Consider the following 16,566-nt stretch of genomic DNA (forward strand, 5'->3'; position numbering starts at 1 on the left):
CTCTCATATTAGTCTTTGAAATCAGATTTGGCAGCTCTTATTATGGGCCTCAAGATAAGACAGCAAAGGGAACAGGATCCCACATCCAATGGTGGGGTACCTGCCTGTGCAGGTGTGGATGCATTTCTTGCAAATAATGCAAGTCAGTCATCTCCAAAAAAAATGTGCTGGGCAGCACTGGTGTGCCAAGAAAAAGGAAAGATGGGCTCCTATGAGAAACCCAAAGCAGCCCCTGCCAAGGAGGCTGCCCTCTGGGCAATTTTGGCTTCCCATGTGTCTTCACCTTTCCAAAATTTTGCTGCATTTATAGGGTACTGCTGTATTTTAGAACAGATATGCCTATGGATTAATTGTTTGCTTTATATTTTCTGTGTTATTTTTTGCTGCTTAGAGACCGCTTTAGCATTAAGTGGCATGTAAATATGCCAGTTCCTCCCCGAACTGCCCCATGCCACACATTCCTACACTCAGCCAAAACACAGCCCCACAGAGGGTGGGGACCCCATGGCACCCTGAAGCTGCTGTGCTTCTTGATGCCCATATGACCTGTACAATATTATTATACCACCACCACCACCACCACCACCATCATCATTACACACCCTTCAACAGCAGGTCCTGGTTTTGATTTTGGGCTTAAATTGAAAAAAAAAAGTTAAAGCAGATTACAAATGATAGGGTTGGCCCTGAAAGCCCACCTCTCAGGGGCCAAAGGTCATGATAAGGAGGTGTGTCTTGTAAGGCCCATGACTCATTTGCAGCTACTTCCCTGGCTCAGGGAGAGATTCCTAAAGCAAAATGTCTGCATTATATCAGGAGCAGCAGACAGTGCTTGATGCTTGTCCAGCAAACCAGGATTTCGAACCAAGAGTGGGGAGTGATTCCCAAAGGATCTCTTACCTGTAGAGAGAAAGCGGTGAGCAGCTAGGAGCAGCTGCGGGGAGATCTTCACCTTGGACTCTGTGTCATTGTCCTTAAAGGCAGAGAAGTCCCTTTTGCTCTTCTGGTTATTCACTCGTTTTCTGGATCGGTTGTCAGCTGCAGAGGAGGAAGGGGATACGTTGAGAGGAAGGGCGACCCCCCCAAGAACGAGTTCACTATTCAATGTATTACTGCAAACAAACTGTGCTTCTTCCATGCACCCTGATGCCTACCGCAAGGGCACGTAACTCGGATTCCTGGAAGTTTTCTGCTTTCATATAATTTACATCTTTCTAGTCCTCAGGGCTACAGAGTAAAGCTTGGGAAAAGTTATGACGCTGTCTGCTTATGGCTGTAAAATCAGATTGTACCCAGGATCAGGAGTTGGACATTCCTTTCACATTTCCAAGGGTTTTATTGTGCACCTCTTCCTTAATATTTTAATATTTAATATTATGTTGGGGGTCACCCAGAGTGGCTGGGGCAACCCAGTCAGATGGGTGGCTAATAATAATAATAATAATAATAATAATAATAATAATAATAATGGCTTGTCCCTGGGTTTCCAGGCAGAGTGGCATGGTTCTCAGTGACTCACATTAAATTCTGTATCATTGCAATTTTAGTATACTGTACATGCTTCCGAAGTGAGCACAACTCACATTAAATTCTATGGGATCCGTAGTTAACACTATGGGCACCATTGGGAGTAGTCAAATTGTTCTCAAACACTGGGGCAGGTTTGGCAAATGCCCCAATTTTGTCCCTCAATGCAATCCTAAATTTCTCCCTGAGAAGTGAATGGTCGACATGGCACTCATGGGAAAAGCAAAGCACTGTGCTTGAGGACCAGGCTGCAATGTGGCCAAATGTATGCAATTGAAAAAAGAGAGAAGTCCTAGAAAAGGTCAACATCAAGGAAGAGCCTGGAGTATCTCTGAGCAAGCCAAGACATCATAAACTATGGAATTTGCTCTTGCAGGAGGCAGCAATGGCCACCACCTCAGATGACTTTAAAAGAGGACTGCCCCCTGTGGAAGTGAGTTCCATAGTTTAACTGTGCTCTGTGAGAAGAGGTACTTTCTTTTATGTGCCCTGAATCTTCCAGCATATTGCATGGATGAAACCTGATCATCAGGAGACCCTCAATCAAGCAGCTTCAGATGTGGACTGCAGCTTCCATCATCTCAGATCATTGGTCATGCCAGCTGTGACTGATGGGAGTTGTAGTCCAAAGCAGGTGGAGGGTGCCACACTGGCTGCCCCTGGCCTATGGTGCAGAGGAAGACCCACAAAATGTCCTATCCACGTACAGTGGTACCTCGACAACCGAACGATTCGACTTCTGAAGTTGATAACCCTGGAAGTTTTTTTGCCGCGCGCACGCCCTGCACCTGCGCAAAGCAGCGCAAGCAGTCGGCGCATGTGCAGAAGCGCGAAATCGTGCTTCGCGCATGCGCAGAAGTGGTGCTTCGACAACCGAAGCCGCGGAACGGATCGTCTTCATAAGTCAAGATACCACTGTATTCACATATTTTTTACTATACAGTCGATCTGCCCTCACACCACCCTGCCCAGCAATAGCGGAGATTTGGAAGGGACCTAACTGTACATATCTGACTCGTCCAGGATCTCTGACTTGATGATTTCCTCAATGACGTCCTCCAGTGTCACCAGGCCCAGCACCTCATAGAAAGGGTCACCTTCGCCTTCGTTGTTCACCTTCTGGACAATGGCCAGGTGTGATTTACCTGTGTGGGAGAGCGAGAGCAAGATAAGCTATTACAGCACCACAGAAAGGATCGCAAGTGTTATGCATTCCAGAAACTATCATCTAATTCCCAGTTGCTGCTGCACAGTCCTGGGAAAATGAAATCCTACAGCTGTGGCCAACTCACCCTAAGCTGTCCCTCTTGCTCAGAGACAGCTGGTCGTAGACGGTGGGAGGGTTGGAATCTTGGGAGTCAGATCCAACTAACTTCTACTAAGAACAGACCCACTCCAATTAGAGGACCTAAGTTAGCCGGGTCTATTAGTTTCAATGGGTCTACTCTGATGTAGGACTGGCACTGGTCACAAACAACCCTCGGTGTCAAGATGTGGGGTCAGGGCTTGTATTCAACTATGTCTTACTCAGAGTAAACCCGCTGACATTAAATAACTTAAGGTAGTCATGTCTTGGAACCAGAGACCAAATTGCAAACATGCGCTGGATTATGGAGAAAGCTAGAGAGTTCCAGAAAAACGTCTACTTCTGCTTCATTGACTACGCAAAAGCATTTGACTGTGTCGACCACAGCAAACTATGGCAAGTTCTTAAAGAAATGGGAGTGCCTGATCATCTCATCTGTCTCCTGAGAAATCTCTATGTGAGACAAGAAGCTACAGTTAGAACCGGACATGGAACAACTGATTGGTTCAAAATTAGGAAAGGAGTATGACAAGGCTGTATATTGTCTCCCTGCTTATTTAACTTATATGGAGAATTCATCCTGCGAAAGGCTGGACTGGATGAACCCCAAGCCGGAATTAAGATTGCCAGAAGAAATATCAACAACCTCAGATATGCAGATGACACAACCTTGATGGCAGAAAGTGAGGAGGAATTAAAGAACCTTTTAATGAGGGTGAAAGAGGAGAGCGCAAAATATGGTCTGAAGCTCAACATCAAAAAAACCAAGATCATGGCCACTGGTCCCATCACCTCCTGGCAAACAGAAGGGGAAGAAATGGAGGCAGTGAGAGATTTTACTTTCTTAGGTTCCATGATCACTGCAGATGGTGACAGCAGTAATGAAATTAAAAGACGCCTGCTTCTTGGGAGAAAAGCAATGACAAACCTAGACAGCATCTTAAAAAGCAGAGACATTACCTTGCCAACAAAGGTCCGTATAGTTAAAGCTATGGTTTTCCCAGTAGTGATGTATGGAAGTGAGAGCTGGACCATAAAGAAGGCTGATAGCCAAAGAATTGATGCTTTTGAATTATGGTGCTGGAGGAGACTCTTGAGAGTCCCATGGACTGCAAGAAGATCAAACCTATCCATTCTGAAGGAAATCAGCCCTGAGTGCTCACTGGAAGGACAGATCCTGAAGCTGAGGCTCCAATACTTTGGCCATCTCATGAGAAGAGATGACTCCCTGGAAAAGACCCTGATGTTGGGAAAGATGGAGGGCACAAGGAGAAGTGGGCGACAGAGGACGAGATGGTTGGACAGTGTTCTCGAAGCTACCAACATGAGTTTGACCAAACTGCGGGAGGCAGTGGAAGACAGGAGTGCCTGGCGTGCTCTGGTCCAGGGGGTCATGAAGAGTCGGACACGACTAAAAGACTAAACAACAACAACAAGTCATGTCTGTTAACTTCAGAGGGTCTACTCTGAGTAGGATTAGCACTGGATACCACCCCAGATGTAGGAGGCCAAGGTGACCACGGCAGGCCAGAGTCAGTTTGTGCATCAAGTGGCTCAATAGGGCTGCCCTTGTTTGCCAGGCTAGCTTGAGCACCTGAGCAGGGACAGAGCTGTGGGAAGTTTTGGAGGCAGGGATGGCAGTGAGAGGGAGAAGGTTCCCACATGAATACAGTCAAAAAATAAACCAGAAGTCTTTTGCACAATGCTCTCCTGTTCCTCACTCTTGGAGCATTCACAAAACCCAGTAGAGGATTTGTCTGTGCAATTCTGATTGCTATTACAGCATTAGAGAGACAGGCAATTAGATGTCCTGGCAATTAAGGAGGGAGGAGACCCACTTTTCTCCCCTTCTGCGCTGTGGGTGGGAGGAGACCTCCCAGGCTAGGCAGGAATTCTTCTCAGCCACTGCTGATTGGAAAGGTGGTTTCTGAGACATGGAAGGGGAGCTGCAATTTCATGCAATTCTTCTCCTTCGATGTCAAACTGCTCACATGAGTAGGCCACGGGTGAGTGGGAATTTGGAAGAGATCGCTGGATGCTTAATGTCAGCTGTGCCAGCTCTTGGTTCCCATGCCAGCCCCATTTACACTATACAGTACATTTAAAGCAGGATCATACCACTTTAAACAGTCATGGCTTCCCCCAAAGAATCCTGGGAACTGTAGTCTGCTAAGGGAGCTGAAAATGGTGGGGAAGACCACTCTTCCCTACCTAGAGTCACAATCTCTGGAATTGATTTGTGAAGTCACTCTTGGAATTGCAGCTACCTTTTGGTAGCAACGTTTAAAAAGTTGGTTTTGCCTGTTTTTACTGGTAAGTTCATTGCTTTCTTTTATTTGCAAACTGCTTGAGGTTTGCTTGTTTTTTTGCAATCACACAGTATATAATTTTGTGAAATAAATAATTAAACAGTTAAATAACAGGAGGACAAAAAGCCACTGCCCATGATGGAAATCTGGGAATAAGAGTTCAAGGGCGCTGCCTGATGGACAGAAGAAAGGGAGCTCTTATTTCTTGATTTAATCCTGACCCGATGAATGAAGTCCTTGGAACCAGTTGCCTTTCCCTGTGCTGCGGTTCTTCCTGAGCACATTGTTGGAAACTGGCAGGTCATGCGCTAGCCACAAGATAGTGGAGATCAGCAGCAGGGCCTGGTGTTGTGAAGCAAAGATGCCTAGATGAGCCTGACTCTGGGGGACACTAAAGCTGGGAGCTTTCCTGCCCTTTGGAACTGTTAAGCTGTGAATTCTCCTCTTTCCAGATTGCAACAGGGACATACATCACTGTGCAGGGCTATGTGGGAAACGTTCTGGACTCAAGCCTTCCTCAGAGCATTTGGTCTGCTCTGCTACTGCACAGTTCCCCCAAATTTCCGATCGTCAAAGCACCCCTCCAAAATGTTAGGGTGATACAAGTGGAATCCACAACATATTCCATCCCATCCCCCCTCACCTCCCCCCCCAACAGAAATGCAGCATTATCTAGTCACTAAGTATCTTCAGTCTATGAGCTGTTGGGCTTTTGTGCGCATGTCCACCGGGTTACTCCCCCTCCCCAAAAGAATGGTTTTTAGGATTCTTGCATTTGGTTGGTGATGTTTTGACCACAAAGTCAGCCTTTACTAACCTGGTGCCCTGCAGATGTTCCTATCTGGCCCAGCCATCTTGCCATGGGAGCTGTAGTCAGCTAACATCTGGAGGTGCCACAATCGCCAAGCCTAAGGACTGAGCTCAAGTTTGGTATCTACTACCTGTATTTCATATGCTTAATTGGTCTTCTCCATTTACTCCTCTTGGTAGGCTAAACCATTTATGTTGTCATTTTAACAACTTGTGATGCTATTCATAGGCAAACTTGTTTTAATTAATGCAGGGGGGCAGAGGGCCATTTTGCCCACATTCGTTGATTCCAAACAAGAATGTGCAACACATTTCAAATACAAAAAAGCAAAGTTTAGACTAGAGGCACATTTTGATCCATTACTAAGTACTGCAAAGGACAAGAACGGCCCATCCTCAGAGCCACCATGACCAGCTTAGCGCTTGGCAGATGTGCTGGACTGCAGTTCCCACCAGTGCTGGCTGGGGCTGATGGGAGTTGTAGTCCAAAACATTTAGGGGTTGGCAAAGGCTGCCTCAAAGCCAGGAGGTCAGCCTCTAGTCCTGTTCAGGCATTTTTGCCTCATGTGCTCTCAGAATGCACTGAGGAAGGATGAGGCCACAGGCGCTTGCCCTGCCCCATCCTTGCTGGCTCCACCCCCAACATCGTCATGTGTTCATCTGAGTATGTTTACAAGCTCCACCTGAATGGGAATCCTGTGCAAACTGGGCTTCCTGATCACGTGGAGGGTTCTAAGCAAAATTAGCTGAATGCCCAAAAATGTCCCCCACACACCTTCCTGCTCAACATGCAAAGATGTGGGGCTGAAACTGACCAGAGCACATTGTCCTGCTGCTCCCCCGATGCATTAGAGGTGAACACTTCATGTGTCAAAAGTGCCTGCGTGTCGCAATCAAACCAGATGCAGAAATTAGCCAGAATTCCCTGATCCCAGGGGAGCTTGAACTAGCACAGGCATAGGCAAACTCGGCCCTCCAGATGTTTAGAGACTACAATTCCCATCATCCCTGACCACTGGTCCTGTTAGCTAGGGATGATGAGAGTTGTAGTCCCAAAACATCTGGAGTCTGCCTATGCCTGAACTAGCAAGAGGCAAGCCAGGGCTAGCAAATCATGCAGAGACGTGGCAGACATCTTCCTCTGGGCTTGGGTCCTTTGGGCTAGAGATGCCAGTGGATTTTGCTGAGAGAGAAATGAGTTTCAGGGGCTTGGAAACGCTCCCTTCAAAAGGAGGGGCCAGCACCAGAAGTCCCCCCTTCTTCTCCCACTTTGAGCAGGAGAAGACTTCTCAGGTAGAGAGCTGGCCCTGGGGAAATGGGAGTGGGGGGAGGAATCCCACTCCTGCATGGGACTCATTGGGTTAGAGGGTTTCCTGTGGGGTTGGCCTTTTGTCCCCGTGTCCCCATTCAAAGTAGCCCCCCAGCAAATAAATAGCCTGGCTCATTTCCTAGTCAATCTGATGAGAGGCAAGGGCAGGGTCCAGCTTCAATCTTTAATTCTAAGAGAAATACATAATTTCTCATGCTTCTGTATCACTGAAGTGCATAGCAAAGACAGAGTTAGGGCAATTGTCTTCTTCCTTGGAATAGTAATGCTGCTAATCCTCTATCTCTTTTATTGATGTTTCATCTTTTTGGTACAATTTCTTATAATATTTCCCAAATTCTTTATTTCTTTCCTTTATATCTACCAGCACCTTTTCCTCAGTTCTTATTTCATTTATTAATTACTCATTCCTTTGTTTTTTTAATTGCCGAGCCAATACTTTCCCAGGCTTATTTGCCCATTCAAAATTTTTATATTTCCAGAACTGCATTTGTTGCTCTACCTCTTGTTAGATAATCACATTGTATTCCACTCTCAATAATTTGATTTCTTGATCTAATTTTTCATTATTTTTACTTTCCGGCATCCCATACAGTTCTTACATTTATCCCTTTTTCCAAATTCTTTTCAAAATATTCTTTCATTAAATTTGTAGCTCCTTGGAGTATCTTTACATTTTTTAATAGAAATACATTTATTCTCCACCTCCTATTGCTTTTATTTTCTCTTCCCTTTAAATATAGTGAGACTGGATTATGATCTGTAATCGTTTTTGGAATAATTTCGGTTTTCTCTACCTCTATTGTCAACTCCTTACTTATCCAAACCCCATCTATTCTACTATGCGATTGGCTAGGTTGCGAGAAATAAGTAAATTCTTTTTCAATTGGATGTTTATGACGCCATATCATTATTGGAAATATCAAAAGAAGATGATAAACTATTGATTTGATAATAGGTTAAGAGAAGTCCTGAAATTAATAGGTTAAGAAGTTAGAGGATAAAAATAAAATAACATGATATAATAATTGAAGTAAGATGTAATGAAATCTTGATTAAAAAGAGAAGAGACGGTGGAAGAAGATTGGAAGAAATTCAAAGTTTATTTAAAGAAATATTGTAAAATTGAATAGTATGAGTAGCATGAGTAGAATTGGAAGTGGTTTAGACCTAAGCTGTAGGTTTAGAATTTATTGTTTTAGAGTTAAGGAAAGTTAAAGTAAATTGGTATAAGGAGGTATTAAGAGAAATTATGTTATAGAAATTAGATAAGGTGAGTCAAAGATATGATTTAGAAATTGCTAAAGATGAATGCTAATGAACCCAGATAGGGAGGACTTGAGGAAGCCACCCTAAAATGTGAAGGAAAGATGACAGTTGGAGAAGATATTCCTTTTCTTTTTTCATTTGTTTGTTTGTGTTTGTTTTGTATGTGTGCTTATTGTTATGTATAAGTTGTTGTTTTTTTGGTTTTTTGTATTTTATCATAAAATGAATAATTTTTTTGGAAAAAAATAAATAAAAAGCGCATAAGAAGTATATATAAAGGAAATAATATGCAATAGGTACAAATATTTATTATGGATTATATGGAGGAAATATTTATTATGGATTATATGATTGGAAGTCTAGCACAAGTGGTGGGTGGAGTGTGGTGGAGGGAGAAGAGGATGATTGGAATTTTGATTATAGTTTTGTATTTGTATTAGGTATGTAAGATGAAGTATGTAAGATGAAATGTGTGTGTATGTTAACTGTTTTTAATCTATTCTTTTTTCGAATAAAATTGAAAAAAAAATTTTTAAAAAAGGAATAGTAATGCTGCTAAACTCTACTGGCCAGAGCTTAATATGAAATCCTTCTTTGCTACGGAATGGAGCGTGGCCTTTTACCTTTCACCTCAGTTGCTAACTACTCTGGAAATACCCTGTTTCTCCTAAAATAAGACATATCCATAAAATAAGCCATAGCAGGATTTCTAAGCATTTGCGCAATATAAGCAAATAAGACATAGTGATAGGCACAGTTCTGGAGGGCCCCAAGGAAGAGGCAAGGCTGGACGTGTAATTAAAAAATAAGACATCCCCTGAAAATAAGCCACTATGGGTTTTTTTAAAGGAAAAATAAATATAAGACAGTGTCTTATTTTCGGAGAAACACAGTATCAGTGGGTCTCTGCACTCCCAACAGCAGCAGCATTATGATCATCATTTGTTTATTATTGACAAAATTAACAGACCACCCTTCATTACAAAGTAACCACAAGGCAATTTCCAAGTTATCTAAAGACGCAGTGCAGTGTCCTGTCACATTCAGTGGGGATGACTCCCAAGTATGTGAGGTTAGGCAGCAGGTAAAACCAAAGTAGCTTGGGTTTCTCCAAAGGCCTGAAAGAACACATTTTTGTAACCAGGTCTCGGAAGCTGAGTAATGTTGCCTCCACCTGCACCTGCAGAGGGAGAGCGTTCCACAGCCAGGGCACCACTACAGAGAAGGCCCTGTCTTCTGTCCCCTCTCCCTTGATCTCAGGGCCTTGGCTAGTCTGTCAAAAGGGAAAGGCACCTGTCAGGGGACCTCAGGACAGGGGGCCTCCGCCCATCCTTCACACCAGCACCTCAACCAGTGAGAGCAGCAGCAGCAGCAGCAGCGGGTCAGGTGGGGAAATTGAGGAAGTTAGCGGGATGGAGCAGTTAAGGCTCAGCGATGTAGGAGAGCCCTTGCATCGCCCTGACCAACAGGTGGAGGGGAGCAGGCAGCCGCTTCCATCGCCTGATTTAAGGCGCGTGCCGAAACACAAGGTTAGGGGGTGGCGTTTTGGGGTTCCCAAGTTCTTATGCTGGATGCGTAACAGGAGGTGTCCACTCCCGGATTGTGCGAGTGACTGAGAGGTCAGGTTCTTTGCCATCTTTGCACTGTAAATACTATGCACAATAAAACTTTTAAAGACAGAGCAGACTCGGACGTCGTTACTCAAGAGTAGCCGTTAGGGTGCTGCACCCTTACAGCACCCTAGGAACTACCTAGGTCCCAAGTATTTCAGGCCAAAACAAACACCTTGAATTGGGCCCAGGAACACAGAGACAATCAGTGCTGGACATGCAAAAGAGATGGTGGCTAACTTTGTGCAGAAACAGCTGCCAATAACCTGGCAGCAGAAAACCAGGTGCCACTTATTCACCGCCTCACCAATGAAAAAAAAATATTATTTGTTCCATTTTTAAGCCACCTTTTATCGATTAAGATCCCAGAGTGGTTTGCAATATATGCAAATAAAACAATAAAATGGAACACCAAATAAAACCATAATATGCACTAAACATAAATTTAAAATAAACAGTATACTTACAACTCGCATTGAACACATCACTTCCTTCCAGAGGTTCTGCCCTGATACATGACCTTCTGCTTGCAGGCATGAAATGTCCTAAAGCAGCTGTTTGCCCAAGGTGAGAAAAGAATTGCCTCCAAGTGACCAGGCACAGACTCCCCTCCCCAACACCTCCATGTGCTACTTATATCCCCTCGCTGCCCCGAGACCCCCACCAGGATTTCAGACAGAGGTCTCTCTCTCAGCCCTACCTGGAGGTGCTGAGGGTTGTACCCAAGACCTTCTGCATGCAAAGCAGACACTCCGCCACTGAGACATGGCCCCTCTGATCTTAATAGCTGAAATGAATCTTTGGGGAAAGGCAGTAATGAACACTTTAATTATGGCAATTATGGTCTGTGCATCAGAAAACGACGTCAACACACATTTTAGACACTGTATGAGGGAATACGTGAGATTAAACCACAGAGCCTAGAGCTTGCCGAACAGAAGGTCGGCAGTTCGAATCCCCGCAACAGGGTGAGCTCCTGTTGCTCGGTCCCAGCTCCTGCCAACCTAGCAGTTTGAAAGCACGTCAAAGTGCAAGTAGATAAATAGGTACCGCTCCGGCGGGAAGGTAAACGGTGTTTCCGTGCGTTGCTCTGGTTCGCCAGAAGCGGCTTTGTCATGCTGGCCACATGACTGGAAGCTGTACGCAGGCTCCCTCGGCCAGTAAAGCGAGATGAGCGCGTAACCCCAGAGTCGGTCACGACTGGACCTAATGGTCAGGGGTCCCTTTACCTTTATGAGGGAATACAGATAGTAAGTTCAGATATTAAGAAGTTCAGATAGTAAGAAGGCAGGAGAATGGACAGCACTCCATTCACCCTTGTGGGCTAGCCTCCGTTGCCTCTGTGGCATGGAGGGCCAGAGCCAAGGTCCTTATAGGTGGCTTCCCCTGAGGAACCAAACACACTCCCCCCCGCCCTTCCCACAGCACCTTGCTGGCCAAGTGGCACAAGGGACACACCAAGGAGGCAGCCATGGGATAGAGGAGTGCTGTCTGAGGGCCCAGAAGGGACAGTCTGGAGACAGAGGCTTCAAGGGCCTCCGTTTGCTCTCAGCTTCTGCTGGGGATATTTGCCTCCTCATCCTGGTCTGTGATCCTGCAACTCCTGACCTGCCTCGCTGCATGGGATTTGGCGTCAGAACTGAACACAACCATTCTGCTTTTGCTAGCTGTGGGGAGAGGTAATGTCGTTTTAAAAACAGTTTAAAACAACTTAAAATTACTGGACACAATTCATGGGCAAGCAATTTAAAATGATGTACAATGCAGGAACAGGTAACTCACCCTTGTTTTTAACCACTCACCAGAGGTGACTAGGAGTTCCACCCAGGAAAGTGAGAGGTTGCTCAGCCCCTCCTCCCATAGCCCTCATCAAATCATAGAGTTGGAAGGGACCAAGGGTCATCTAGTCCAACCCCCTGCAGTGCAGGAATCTCAGCTAAACATCTATGTCAGGTGGCCATCCAACCTCTGATTAAAAACCTCCAAGGAAGGAGAGTCCTCCACCTCCCGAGGGAGACACTTCCACAGTCAAACAGCTCTTACTGTCAGGAAGTTCTTCCTGATGTTTAGTTGGAATCTCCTTTCTTGTCACTTGAAGCCGTTTTTTTTAAATGGCAGGCACTGGACAGGAAGTGGGGGAAGCCCTCACTTCCCCACCCAGCAGAGAAACCAAGCAGGCTGCCAACGGAGGCATGGGCACTCTGCCATCTCCTGGCTGCTCACTGCATTTCCATACTGGGTGTGCTCCCGCCTTTGTTTCCAGCACAGAAAACTCAGCGGGTTAGTGGTGGGGAGAAGGCACAGCCCTTCCTCTGTTGCCCATCAGCTGCGCGGCAGGCACATCTGCTGCGCATCTAGTGTAGAAACATGGCGGGTGAAAGGCAGGGAGCGATCTATGCTTCCAGGCTGCTTTTGTGTCAGAGCCCCAGGACAGGCCTTGGGCTCCTGTGCAGCCAGCACAGAGACACAGAGAGCTGGTGGCAAAACAACAGAGCAATCTGTGTCTCTGCTACCAGTCTCCTGCACTTCTCTGCTGAACATGCAGGAGTGAGGCAGTTTTGTGTGCTCAAACGAGAGGGGAAAGGAGGCGTGAAGTGTGGCGTGGTTTGCCCCTTCTCCAGCAGCTGCCCTCAGGGAAAAGCCAGTGGAAAATGTGGTACCTTGGCTGCGCACTGCAGGGCCCAACCAGACACATGTCACACCATGCCGGAAGGAAGCTCAGCAACTGCCTATCAGCTTCCAGGCCAAGTTGGAGGCTTTGGCTCTGAGCTACAAAGCCCTAAACAGCTTGGAATCAAGTTATCTGAAAGATCGCCGCTTCTCATACTACCCCATTCAGTCACTGCAAATGGCTGAGGAGCCCCCCCCCCAACTGTACAGTGGTACCTCGGTTTATGAACACAATTGGTTCCGGAAGTCTGTTCATAAACTGAAGCGTTCATAAAATGAAGCGAACTTTCCCATTGAAAGTAATGGAAAGTGGATTAATCCGTTCCAGACGGGTCCGCAGAGTACTCAGCCTGAAGCGTACTTAACCCGAAGCATGGGTGTAATTGGTTCCGGAACTCTGTTCATAAACTGAAGTGAACTTTCCCATTGAAAGTAATGGAAAGTGAATGAATCCGTTCCAGATGGGTCCGCGGCGTTCGTAAACCGAAAATTTGTAAACCGAGGTGTTCATAAACCGAGGTTCCACTGTACACCATTGTGGAGAATTGTGTTTGGTGGGCAAGAGGGCCTTTTCTGTGGTGGCTCTGTCTTTGTGGAATCACTTCCCAATGGAACGCAAACGGGCGGCAAAACTATTGGTGTTATGGTGCTTTCACACCAATGTTCCCAGGTCCTTGCAATCTTTAGTTCCAGAAATGGCATTATGTTAATTTGCCTGGTTGTTGCATTTCATTTTTTGAAGTTTTTACATCTTTTGATTTTTAATATTTTTATTTGCTTAATAGACTGTGGCGTTCTTGCTGATCTGCCTTGAAATGCCATATGACAGGCAAACTACAAGCAGCTAACTAAACTAACATTTTAGTTAGAGAGGCATTTTATACACCATCTCCTCACAAGCGTGGATTCTCACCACCCTTGGGGGGAATGAAGTGGCCATTACACATGAATAAAGTCACATCTCCAACGCTGACTCTGAACTTTGTCCTGTTAGCAGCAGTGTAGGAATTTTGCAAGTGGACAGCAATAAGAGGCAGTCCAGGCCTCCAGGGACCCATCCCACAGAGCAGGGGAAGCAAATGCACAGCCCCCTCCCTCCCTCCCAACCTCTCCTCTCTGCCTGATAAACCCAGGATTATGGGTTTAGGAGACTAGGAAATCCACAAGCAAACAGCTGGTGGGTGGCAAACTCCTTGGGGCATGGAGAAAGAAAGAGAGAGGGGTGTTGCTAAGAGACTGCAGCCTGGGCAAGGCTGGGGATCACAGCAGAGACCACCACCGCCACTGCTTTTTCCTTGTCCCTAAAGAAGATGGCATAGGAACACAGGAGACGAGCACAAGAACCTGCCTTCTACCAAGTCACAGCACTGCTCTGCCAGCTCAGGGCCTGTCGGCAGCAGCCTTCCTCACCCAGTTGGACTACAAACCCCTACAGGCTGTGCTGGCCTGGGCTGATGAGAGTTGTAGTCCAAGCCACCTGGAGGACACCAGACTGGACAAGGGCCAGCAGTGCCTCTCCAGGGTTTTGGACAGGAGCCTCTTCCAGGCCTACATGGAGACGCCAAGGACTGGACTGGTGCAAGGTGCACCCAAAGCGTGTGCTCTACCCACTGAGCTGCCTACCACCCTTCCCTTATGGCAGGGGCACTGCCAGACTCAGTATAAGGCAACCGGAGCCTGGCTTAATCGTACGTAAATGTAGTCTGCCTTAATCTTTGTCTGCATGCTTAGTTAATATGTTGCTGCCCCTTTAAGCAAAACCCAAGCCGCTCTCTCTGAAAAGAGAGGGAAGCCTGGACTAGGATCCTGCCTTTACTGAAGCAGACCATGGGTCCATCTGTGCTGACTGGCAGTGGCTCTCCAGGGTTTCACACAAGGGTCTCTCCCAGCCCCACCTGGAGATGCTGAGGATTGAACCTGGGGGCCTTCTGCACGCAGGGCAGATGCTCTAACGCTGAGCTATGCGCCCCCTCCCCAGGACGGTCAAGTTTTAGGCCTCTGTTAAATGGCACAAACATCTCAGCAAGAAAGTTAATTTGTTCACCTCTTCCTGCTTAGAGCCCAGGCTGCAAAGGGGTGTTTTTGAAAAGGACCCAGGTGAGCAATGGACAGGATGAGGGAAGACTTGTACGTACTTGGAACAAAGGCTTAGGACAGGACTCACTGAGAGCTTCTGCTTCACAATCTGGTTTATTGCGTTGTACAATGTCTTCATGTTTAATAATATGATAATGCTCATTTCCTTACCCACTACATTAATTTTCAATAGTTGCTGGAACTCTCCCTTTCTCTGTGCTTCTGTGGGACCAGGGACATAGCGCTGTTTGCCAGCGCCTGGGGCAGGTGCGTGCGGACGCGTTCTAGGCGTGGGTGGAGCGTGCTCATCACCCACCCACCCTTTGCCGCTGGCACCACTGGGCGGGGTGGGCGTGCTCATCACCCTCCACACTCCCCCAGCCCTTGCTCCCGAGACAGACAGGGCATGGCGGGGATCTCTGTGGAGGGGGGCTGGTTCACACACACACACACACACACCCCAGATTGTGTGCCACAGCCCCCCTGCCCATGCTATGCCGCTTCATAGGACGGAAATTTGTTTCTTTCTTAAGAAGACCAACTGCCATATCTTTTTTGCAGATTTTATTTTGGATCTCCAAAAGAATGGTCATCAATGGCAAGGACAGGATATGTCCCACAGAGTCCACAGAGCGACTCTGAAGACCTACAGTATTTTGATCCCTGTGAACCAATTTTGCCTTCAGGCCCTAGCATCAGTGGTGATGGGCCCGTGGTGTAAGGTTACCAGATTGTTTTCAATGAATCTGGGGGCACTTTAATTAATTAATTACAACACGTTTGGGATGTTGATGCTGCAGTGAGGCTTCTATCTCCTTTCTCCATGAGCCTGGGCAGTCCCTGAGTTGTTGGTTCTTTGGAGGTGGTGGGGAAGCAGTGCACGGTGGGTCAGGCATGGAAGGCAGAGAAGGAGGGCCGAGAGTGGTGGCGGCAGCGAGGCTCGGGCAACATGATGCCTCCCTTCCCAACGGAGCAGCCCCAATCCCATTCCTACCTGTGTGCAAGCAGGAGGGGGCGGGGATCCTTCAGCTGGGAAGGGAGGCTTCTTGTTGCCTAGCCTAACGGAGAGATCCAGCATGCACGCAAGCTCTGATAGGCAGCGTGAAGCATCCCTTCACAGCTTAGTTGCTGGGCTCAGGGAAGGTGGAGGCAGCCCGGAAGTTGCACCTTAGAGCCCCTGCACCACCATCATATGCAGACTTCCAAGCAGCTCCTGAAGCCAGCCAGAGCCAACTGCTCCCGGTTGCTGAGACTGCCGCCGCCGCCATTAGATGAAATCTGGGGACATTCCAGGGATGGAATTGGTCCGGGGACTTATTCGCAAATCCGGGGACTGTCCCCGGAAAACGGGGACATCTGGCAACCCTACCGTGATAGGACTGGAAACTGAGAAGCCCTGGGTTCTTTGTCCAGATCTTCTAGTCACTTCTTTTGGTGCTGTGCTGCTGCACGAATCAGCCGATCTATGGGATAGCGTGGGGGCAAAAGACACAGCTTTTTGGTGCCCCGATGCCTCCTGGATCACCTTGCTCGTGCAGCACCAAAAGATGCACATCTTTAATCCATGCTTTTCAGGAATAAATAAATAAATAAGTGTTGTTGAATAATAATAATAAAAATGGGACTAGACATTTTGTTTTGGTGCCCACGCTATTCGTCATG

General features: G+C 46.8%; 1 protein-coding gene across 2 annotated transcripts in view; it reads right to left on the reverse strand.

The window, feature by feature from the left end:
* Window positions 1–16,566, reverse strand: part of CNNM4 (cyclin and CBS domain divalent metal cation transport mediator 4) — a 60,807-nt gene that overhangs the window by 19,730 nt on the left and 24,511 nt on the right. For both annotated transcript variants that reach the window (XM_035118157.2, XM_035118158.2), the window contains exons 2-3: window positions 2,529–2,672; window positions 901–1,038 (exon numbers count right to left, since the gene is read on the reverse strand). In XM_035118157.2, coding sequence (XP_034974048.2) covers window positions 901–1,038; window positions 2,529–2,672 — 282 coding nt within the window. The remainder of the gene's footprint in view (window positions 1–900; window positions 1,039–2,528; window positions 2,673–16,566) is intronic.

Source organism: Zootoca vivipara, chromosome 6 (assembly GCF_963506605.1).
Source record: "Zootoca vivipara chromosome 6, rZooViv1.1, whole genome shotgun sequence".
Classification (NCBI taxonomy): domain Eukaryota; kingdom Metazoa; phylum Chordata; class Lepidosauria; order Squamata; family Lacertidae; genus Zootoca; species Zootoca vivipara.